The 10,610-nt window shown below is 29.2% G+C and overlaps 1 protein-coding gene across 1 annotated transcript in view; it reads left to right on the top strand.

The window, feature by feature from the left end:
- Window positions 1-798: 798 nt before the first annotated feature.
- The window catches only part of LOC124371427 (integral membrane protein 2B-like), a 30,936-nt gene continuing 21,124 nt past the window's right edge, over window positions 799-10,610 (top strand). The window contains exon 1 of the mRNA XM_046829758.1: window positions 799-987. Coding sequence (XP_046685714.1) covers window positions 910-987 — 78 coding nt within the window. The 5' untranslated portion in view covers window positions 799-909. The remainder of the gene's footprint in view (window positions 988-10,610) is intronic.

Raw genomic sequence — 10,610 nt, 5'->3', positions numbered from 1 at the left:
GATAATGCCTCAACTGTGGCGTCAGAAATATAGTTTAATTTAACTAAAAATGTATACTTCAACACGCGCAAAACCTGAAATGAGCCAGTAAACATTTTATTTAACTTTTAAAATTCTTAATTACGGACGCCAAAATAATAATTACTACATATACTTTCATTTGAGTGAAAAAGTTGTCATAAGATTCCATTATATTACATTATAAATGATTTCACCAAGAAGCAAGCTCTTAGATCTTGAAAATTGCGTGCGAAACTACTGGTAACTGAAAGTAACAATTTTTTTTAACTGCTGATATTGAGTGATCGTAAACGGTGGTAAATTTAGAGCTTACCCCTCCTGAAAAAATATGTAGCTGCGGCTATGACTCAAGAGTGCAGACATTTTATTTTTTTTGTAATTTAGGGGTATCTTTACGAAGTGTTATACTTAATTTAGATAAAATTCTTTTGAACCAGAAATATATTCGGAAATGCCTAATCTCCAAAGAGGACAGATTTGTTATATATTATGTATATACTGGAATTTGACGTATTTTGTATACTGAACACAAATATATAATTAATATTTTTATACTTTGTTATAAGAATCAAATTATTACACAGGCATAATGAGCATCGACCGTCCTGACCTCGCTGTGTATGTATACATGTCTACTATTTTGTGTGTGTAAAAATGTTGTTTAAATTTCCTTTGGACCTATCCGCAGACAGTTCGATTTCTCTCATCTAGGGCACCAACCCAAGCAATGAACCAATAACAACAGAGAATCTGAAGAGGTTCATGGGGAAGGGAACGAAACAAAAATAAAACAACATAACAACAGGAGCAGTACAATAGCAGTTGTCATCGGAAGTGACTTTAACGTCGTGTTTTGTTGAAATTTTGTGTATTTAAAAATACAGTAAAATGACTGTGATTACAAAACCAATTAGTGAGAAGAAAATTGACAAACTTGATCAACCCCTGGTTGTTGCGGAATGCTTGGTAAATAAGTAATTAGAATTAGTTGCTTGACCTCTGATACTGATTTACTTTTGCTATCTGCGCGATTCTTTTCGTTTTACAACTTCACTTATTCATAGTTAAGTTTGAGAAAAGAACGATTATCTGTATATAAATGTAATGTATTATTTCTATGAATAATTTATAATGAATTTATATCTATATATCTTTTAAAATTAAATGATTTGTAACAATGTCCATATTTTTTACCTTTTCTTATTTATGTCAATAGGGTAAACCGTGAAAGATTTAATAGGAGTAATAAGCAGCAAAAGAGTTAGCTGTAGATCTACATGTTGAATCAAAATTTTTATGATAATTTTATGTGAATTCAAGCAGGGTAGCCTAGTTCAGGATTCTAGATAATTGTATATCCATGTTGTCTGGTCTTTTGTACTATTAAAAATTATTCATATTTACAAATTGTTAAGACCTTAGATTATACTTTTGTAAGGAGTGCCCTAAAAGGTAGTGGCAATATATGTTTGAACATTAATACAGTTATAGTATATAATTTTGACTGTTTGGCTGTCAAGTTGCACAATTATAATATTGGTTGATATATCTTATTAAGCTACTGCAACCTTTGGTAGTGAAACATTTTATTAACCCTAGAACTGGCGGTCATTTCATCCTGTAGTGTCGGGCTGTTTTGGAGCTTCGCGCAAGGTTTTTTTAAAAAAATTATTAAAAATATAAAATAAAAGCAATATAAATAAGAGTATATATTTTTGTATTCAGAATTAAACGTAGAATTGCACTGTATTGTAAAATTAACCATCAACAATTTTCTAATAAACAATTTTTTTAATCAAATATAAAATTTACGAAAAAATATTTCTTAAATTTGGGGGGGACCATACCTAGCAAATGAAGTTATAGTGAGAAATATTTATAAGTGAGATAGCCATTCTGTGTCAAATTTTATCTAGTTTCAGAAAAACATAAACATTATACACATTTATGAAAGCATCATAAAGCTATAGAACAAAAAGCAGCGATGCGTGTAAATTCTGAAAATCGGGTGTACACGTAATACTTTGGTAAAACAAGTTTTGCTAATACATTTATCTATGAATACATGTTATTTTGCATATTTTATTACTTAGAATAAAATAGAATGTACAGTAGTAATGAAATAATTACCATAAATTATTTTTTGAAAAGTAAAAAAAGTTAAATTTTGCCATTATTCAAAAATTTTGCGAAAAATTTTCATTCAGCAAAATATAAAATAGTTTCTAAAGCTTGTACTATATCAAAATTTATAAATTTATGGTTTATAAGTAATAGGAAATATTATGTAGTTAGAAAACTATAAATATAACTAAAGATATTGAAAAAATATAGAATAACCCAAACAGTTATTATATATTATAACCAAAACAATTACAGGAAATATATATTTTATTGTGAAAACTATCTATTTACCAAAAATAAATAGTTACTTCAAAGCTAAAAGAGTGCTATAAATAACGTTTAGTAAGTGAAAACAATAACAAACTATGTAAAATGAATTTTAGCCAAGTCATTTTGCCATAGCCTACACAAAGCCGGTAATTTCTCAAACATATTTCAGTAAATAGAAATTGATTTATTCTAAAATATATATGTTTACACTACTACGACATCAAACAACACACTACACATTAAATACGACACTAAAACACGCGTAAAACTATTAAAACTTACAAATATCCACAGCTCGGCACGAAAGTGATACAGAACGGCAGCGGCAATATGGCGGTCACAACAAACGGCGTCGCGTTTTCTTTTACATTCAAAATAACAAGCTTGCTACGTCATAACCATAATACAAAGAGGAATAAAACTCATCTGTTCCTTAGCATTTTTCTTCCCGAATCCAATAGTGCATGAATTATATCGATACTTTACCGGAGTATATTATAAAAAGTAATTATACGAGGGAATGTTTTGATCGACAAAATTTTGATGGTTAACACCACAAAAGCGGCATTAACCGACATAATTATGTCGATTAACAGTTCTAGGGTTAAACACTCTTGGAGCAATTGGAAAAATGTTAAAAAAGTAATATAAATGTTATTAAAACAATACTTTTCTGATATAGTTTATTTTTTGGACAAATGATTATTATGTTTGTATGATATTCTATTGACAAAAAACTTGTCGATATAAGGTTTAGGTATAGGTATATAGGGTGATCAACTGAAGGTAGCTACCATTGAGATCACAGCCTATTAATTTTAAAGTAAACTTTCTATTGTGAACTTTACCTTATTTTTAATGCTTATTTAAATTATTTAGTAATAATTTTTAAAACATTCTTGAGTTTTAAGTGTTTTGTTTGCAAATGGAAAATTATGCCTCTTTAATTAACAGTTGAAGAAAGAGTTTGTAAAACTTTCAATGTTCCCAGTGGCTTAAAGGTTAATTATATCAAAACAATACAAAAAAATAAAAAGTCTTAGAATTGTATGTAAAACCCAAATGCATCATGAGATTTGATATTGTTAGCATTGGATAGCTACAACAATATCAAATCACGGGTATGGTACGTTAAGCGGACCCGGTTTTTATATCAAAATTGGCAAACGATATTACTTAATCATAACCATTGACATAATCAATCGATACTGATTAATTATTTTAAACTATTAACTTAAATAATCTATATCAACAGCTGTAAACACTCTAAAATAATACACGTAGGATAATATTTCAATTTTACATAAGTAATTCTGATTATTAAAAATGGCAGTCAATTTTAAAAAACTACACGACGTTCCTTCTTCGTGGCTTCAACATGTTGGACTCGTACCGAAAAACCCATTATGTGAAATTTATGGGAAAGAAACAACTATAACTGTGAGAGGAGTAAATATGGTCGTCTTCAGTTTTCCTAATTTTGTTTGATCAGTATAGTAATTTGTTTGATCACTGTAAATATGAAATTCATATTTTAATTTAAAACATATGATTGTTATTGAGGACTATAGGTACTTTTATATCGATTGATAGTCTAGGTTTGAGATGCGAATATTAGGTATCGATGACTATATTCTTCGATATAAAAAACCGGGTCCGCTTATTGTACCCTACCCTCAAATCACTTTTATTAATTTCTTAAAACAGTTTGTTTTCATTCCCAGAATGGATATTTAGGCGGTCGCGATCCATAACTGCACAATAACTGATAATATGTTTGATGTTTTTGATATCTCAAATAAGAGACTGAGGGGAATCAAGGTTAAAGGGAGGGGAATAACAAGCTAAGGAGGAGTAAGTATTGGTGGAGGGGATAATCGAGATACCAACACTCGAGAGGCCAACAAAGTAGAAGAAATTTTAGTCGTATGAGCATTTTTGCAATAGTTTCTGCCTTTCTGTCTGACAGACAATAATGACGTGATCAAATTCTACCTCACTGTTTACGTTTATTCCTGTGTTCTTGTTCTTCTTCATAGACATTTTTGCAACATTTTCTACCAATGCACATCTATCTTGTGCATCTCGTTTTAAATAATTATTTTTAGCCATTTCATAAGCGGTCAGACTTTTCTGCGTTGTACATTCCAAAGTAATGACGTACTTTGTGTTTTGGCATCGTCATTAGTTATTTTGTGTTCGTGTTTAACATAAAGTAAATAAAGTAGAATAATGGAAAATAAGGAAAATTGTCTATTTGTGATTTTAGGGTATTAGTTAACCCTTTAAGTGCCAGGGATCTCGCTACAAGATGATGTAAAAACACGTTCGAGTGCCGAGAGTCTCGCTCCAAGACGATATGTTCCTATGCAAAGATTGCCGGAGTCTCAGAACGATACGATTTCTATTTCATTTGTAGTACCTCTATAACATCCTATACTGGCTGATATCATACCACATTAACTAAACTAACCTTTTCAATTATTATTTCTACTTTTTAATGTGTTAGTTGATGTAAACAACTACTGTAACTAAAATACAACACTTTCTCAGTTGGATCGCGATCACGGTGTTGTGACGAGAAAGTTTTATGTTATATAATTGTGCGTATAAATTTAAAATGTTTCTAAGTTATAGGCTATTAGGTATTAAAATTAATAAAAAAAAGAGATAACAGTCACTTCTGAGTGTCAATGAAGACAGTGTTGTAGAGTTGGTTTGGAAATTGCCTGAATAAGGTTACTTATATGTTTTGAGTTTTGTTTTAGTATTATTGTTATATTACACAAGATCTTGCATTGTTTTAATATTATAAGTATTGGTGTTTTGAAAAGAATTATAAAAAAGCTATTTATGGTGGAAAAAAACTTTTAACTGAATATTTTCCAAATTTTTTTGCAAATCAAACCTCTAGCACTTAACTAATTTTTATAATTGTGTTTACTGTACGATATTAGGTTAAAACACATGATTTTAGGGTGTTTTAAAATGCTCTTTATCATACAAGTATTAAAATTTTAAAATACATTAGTTATTTTATCTTAAACTGGATTTTTATTTTGTTTCCGTAGAAAAGTCATTGTGTAAAGTGATTTTTAGTTTTTTTTTATTATATAAACATCTTATTGTGATATATATATATAGACAATTAGACATATATAGATATATTATAGACAATTCATTTACCTTTCAAACGAATTTAAAAGGAGCTTTTAATGATTAAAAATAAATTTTAAGTGAATTTTTTTCTGAAACCTGTTTAGTAAATACCTACAATATCTAGCAATTAACTATTTATTAAGAATTTGTTTATGGTTCAATATTAGATTATTACACATGATTTTGGGTTGTTTTAAAATTTTTTCATCATGGAAATATTGAAATTTCAAAATAATATTTTTTTTATAACAGTTATTTCACCTCAAACTTCATTTTTTTGTTTCTGTGGAAATTTTGCTGTTTAAAGTGATTTTTTAATTTTTATAGTTATATATAAAAATGTTAATTAGTTTCTGATATGTACTTTATATAGCTTTAAAAAGAAGTAAAAGGAGTTTATTATGATCAAAAATAAAATATATGTACATTTTTTCTAAAACCTTGCTTGCCTTTCCGCCCAAAACCCTTTGGCACTTTTCAACATGGATTTGATTTTATCTCTGGCACTAAAAGAGTTAAAATATCTAGGTAGTTAAATGATAATTAATCTTTCCTGTCTATAATTTATTCAAGTGTATGACTTATGTTGTCCTTCCTGATTGGACACAAACGTTATTAATTCTCTTAGTTTTGCAGTTTTAAGTATTGCAGTGTTAAGATCTATAGTAGTACTCATTTTACTTTAGTAAATTATAACTTAAACATCATACTAACTCATTTAATACCACCGCAAATTCCTTTAAACAAGTAAATACTTGTTATGGTCCATATCAAATTTGTCAGGCTCTGTACTGGAACATATTTCTTTTATGTACAACTAAACAATTTTATTTGATTTAAAAAAAAAAAAATATAATAAATTTTACATTACAAACATCAATGATATGTATTGTTGAAATTTTTATTATTCTTTGTTTACTGAAACAATTTTTAATTCTTTTGTTGTGTGACTAATTATTTATCATATCTTTATTTTTCATACTTGCCTATACGTTTCAACACTATAAAACCTAGTTTACAATTTAACTGTGAAAGTTTTTAGCGTTTTAATGTATCACAGCCTATATTAATTGCATACATTTGTGCATTTTGCGATATCTCCTTAATGGGTTCTATATCATATCACCCAGGTCATGACAGCCACTATCAATCATTTTTAGGAATTTTTCTATTTAATTTGTGTTAGACATTTGATTTGACTACAACTTTAACAGATTTTCACTCTCCTTCACACCTACTTTTATATTTATTTATTTTTTAATTTCAAGGCTTTTTGTGGACAGAAATAGCATAGGAATTGTTTAAATGTAAAATTTAGCATAATTGTTTATTGTTGTACAGTTATTATGAGTTTTATTACTATTCAAATGTAACACAATTATAACATCTCACAACACACAGTCCAGTGTCAAACATACATTATTCTCAGATATAAATTGTCTTTAGGGAGTTTACCAATTCAATCGGATGTTGATGAAGGTAATAATGTATATATGATTGACAGTTGTGTAATTTAAGTGTAGTTTTCATAAAAACATCTGCTTCCCTATTAAGAGGAGATGCTTTAATTTTACTGTCGGCTGCACGTGTGAGGGTCCGCTTTTCTCACGGCAATAAAGTTGAACTGTGATATGATAAAAATAGGAACTCGTGTCAAATCCATCAATGTTTCTCTTCAGAAACCTGGGAGCTTAGTGTCGCATAGCTAATTAATTGTTAAAAATACAATTATATATTAATACTAATGGTTTATAACTCTTATTTTATGAAAAAATAACACTAAAAATTCTTTGACAGTGGCCAAAGGTGGGTCAAATACTTTTGTATTACTGTTTTTATTAAATCTATTAATTTATTAAGCTCATTGACATCAATGTTGAGGAAAACAAAGGAATTAGGTAAACGCCTTGGAATCAAGAAGCTTCATTGTCATTAAATATCCAAATGTACAATAGACATTGCCAGAAACAGTAAACATCTACTATAATACTAATGTAAACTATTTTGCAGTTAAAATTATTTTCTTGTTAATGGTTCACATATTCTTGATCTGATGATCAACATTATTAAAGTTTTCTAGGGTTAAAAGTAAAATTTTTACAATAAGAAAATATGTATATAATTTATAAAAAAAAGGAAGATAAACAAGAATTATCAACAGTGTGACTAGAAAGCTTTAACTGTAAGACTTATAGTTTCTATTTAATTAAAGTAACACCCAAACACAATCAAATAAATGAAAAACAAAGTTAAAACAGATACAATTAAAAAATAACAAACTTTACAATAAAACAATAAGGTACTTGTATCATAGCATCATATTCGACAAAGCATTCATGAACAGTGTTTAAGGGAGTTATCTTAGCCAATTCTTAAAGACAATTTAAAATTTATTGAGACTTATCGACCATGCATTATCACTGAGAAGTTGAATCTCCTTAAAGCAGTGACCTACTTTCATTTTCTGAAGTCTTACAGTTTTAACCCTTAAAGTGCTGAGGAAAATTTGGCCCCTGTTGTAACTAGTGTCCATTTACATGTTTAATAAAGAATCCGTTTTTGCCAAAGTTACATTTGTATTATATTGTTATAAGTAATAATAATTGCAGATTTTTTTAAAAGCTCTACCAGTTTTACATGTAGACGCACCAATATGTGGGCACGTATGAGGAAACATCAATAATGAGGTCACTGGTTTTTTTATTGATTATTCATGCCACACACAATCCAATTTGCTTCCCAACCGTCATAAATCAATACATTTATACATTCCTACACATTTACAGAATTTTTGTGAATTATATTGTACACAATAAACTAAAATAAGACAATACGGATAATTTCTTATGCTGTGTTTACTACAATTCCGATGGTGCAGACATATCCATATACAGTGCTTTAAGCGTCAAATTGAATATCTATGAATGTCCTGACTCATCTCATATTCATCCAGGTTTACGTTAACTCTTACTAAATAATAATATACATAGATGGTACTTTCATTATTGAGAACTCTTTAAATATTTGTCGACGCGATTCTCTACCTTTCAAATTTTACTGAATTATATTATGTAGTGATAAAAGTGAAAAAAATGTAAAATCATAGCCTACTACTAAAAGCAATTTTTTGGCCTTTTTCTATTTTTTGTGTACAGAAAATGATGCTTTCTTCTGTTTATACTCAGTATTATGAAAAATGTTTATTAGTTACTTATCTTGGAAGTGTTTTCCAAATTCGCATAAATATTCGGTGCAAAAATTATCATTGCTTATCTGATAAATACCTATTTCCCAAGCTTGTTTCGTAATGTATTATACTTGAATGATAAATGCAAATTTATTTCACTTGTCTTGTCTAGAAATAGGTTTGGCACCGTCTCTCCTTGTCTAAAAAGGCCAAGAAAGAGCAAATAATTGTTCATTTCTACCTAAGTTTTATAAAATGGAAATTTTGGTTGGATTTTCAGAGCTATTAATTTATCTAATTTAAAAATAGATGTAGTTTATCATAAACCAATAGCTTTGTTACTCCATGTAAAGCAATATGCAGTAGGGTATGGAGTAGTTTTTATGGTAGTATACATGTACATTTTCAGAAATTTCTATTTATTTTATGGCTAACTTAAAATGTTTTCTCATAAAATCTTTTGCTTATTATTTATCCTAATTTATACTCTTGGATTTAACCCTTATAAGGCCGATGGCTACCTATTGTAGCCGTCATCAAAATAGCGTTCGCGGCCGGCGGCTACAATAGGTAGCCGTGATCATAATGGCGTTCGCGGCCGACGGCTACAATAGGTAGCCGTCCATTATTTCCGGTTTTACTGGCCAGTAAACTTTCCAAATGCCACCAACCATGATATTTTCTTGTTTGGGGTTAGATGGGCTTCATGAGTAAACGCAAACACTGCCGTTTCTTGCATAATTTCTATTATTATACATCTATGCATTTCGATGAAATCGTATGTCTTACTACAGTGGCGTTGTAGTGTATAGGTTAAATTTGTTGTGGTTATATTTTGTTGATGCAATTCAGTAATTATGTGCGATGTTATAGGTATTTTTGAGGATTTGCAGTGAACTATTAAGTGTAGGCTAAATGTGAGCAAAAGAACGAGAGGCAAATCACCTACAAGTGGAAACACTTTAGTAAACAATTTACTTGCTAGTGGTACCGGTGTTCAGTTTGTTGACGGTGTTGGGGATTTAGGTGATAGTGATTTAGATGCTTTGTACGATGATAATTCTAAAGATGAATTAGAAAATGAATGAACTTTTTAACTACTAACAGTATTTTGGGTTTATTTTGTATGCATTCTTGTGAGATGTATGAAGAAAAAAATATTTTGTGTAAAAACTGAAGACAAGACTAGCTTTTCTACAATTTTCACAAATAAGCCGCAGTTGCAGATTTTGAATAATTCGTGCCTACTTCACTTTTATTATTGATAAGCACTTGAAAATTGGCATGTTTGTTGTGAATAATACGTAGTTTTAGAAAATATGTGTTACTTGGGTGCAAAACAATCCTTTGTATTTTTTATGAGGTGTTAAAACCAAAAAAAGTAAACTACGCTTACAAATTTTACATACAAACATGTATGTAAAAAATTTTTTTTATTTTATATAACCAACCTTATAGTTTCCTGTCCAAGCCTATAATTTTAGAAACAAATTAAAACAAAAATTATCAATTTTTACTAAGCAATATGGAAGTTACAGCTTATTTACTAAAACTGTGCAAAAAGGAACCAAAATAGCCTGGACTTCAAGGTACCTAAGCAAAATCAGGAGCTGGCCTTTGAGACTAGTGCAACTCAATTGGTCATTGGCCTTAAAAGGGTTAAATACTTAAAACCACTGTGTTGGAATTACTTTTCCAGTTTTTAAGTTACTTCCCTGTTTTGTTAAGATGGTGCAATAGGTGTTACCTTAATAAATATTTTATAAAATATGAATCACAGCCCTTTTAGTTTTTCCCAAGGACAGGAAAAAAATTTAATATAATTTCTTGATCTTTCCATGAGGAAATT

This window comes from Homalodisca vitripennis, unplaced genomic scaffold (genome assembly GCF_021130785.1).
Source record: "Homalodisca vitripennis isolate AUS2020 unplaced genomic scaffold, UT_GWSS_2.1 ScUCBcl_1419;HRSCAF=5010, whole genome shotgun sequence".
NCBI lineage: Eukaryota > Metazoa > Arthropoda > Insecta > Hemiptera > Cicadellidae > Homalodisca > Homalodisca vitripennis.
This window is presented reverse-complemented; position numbering and strand designations above follow the sequence as displayed.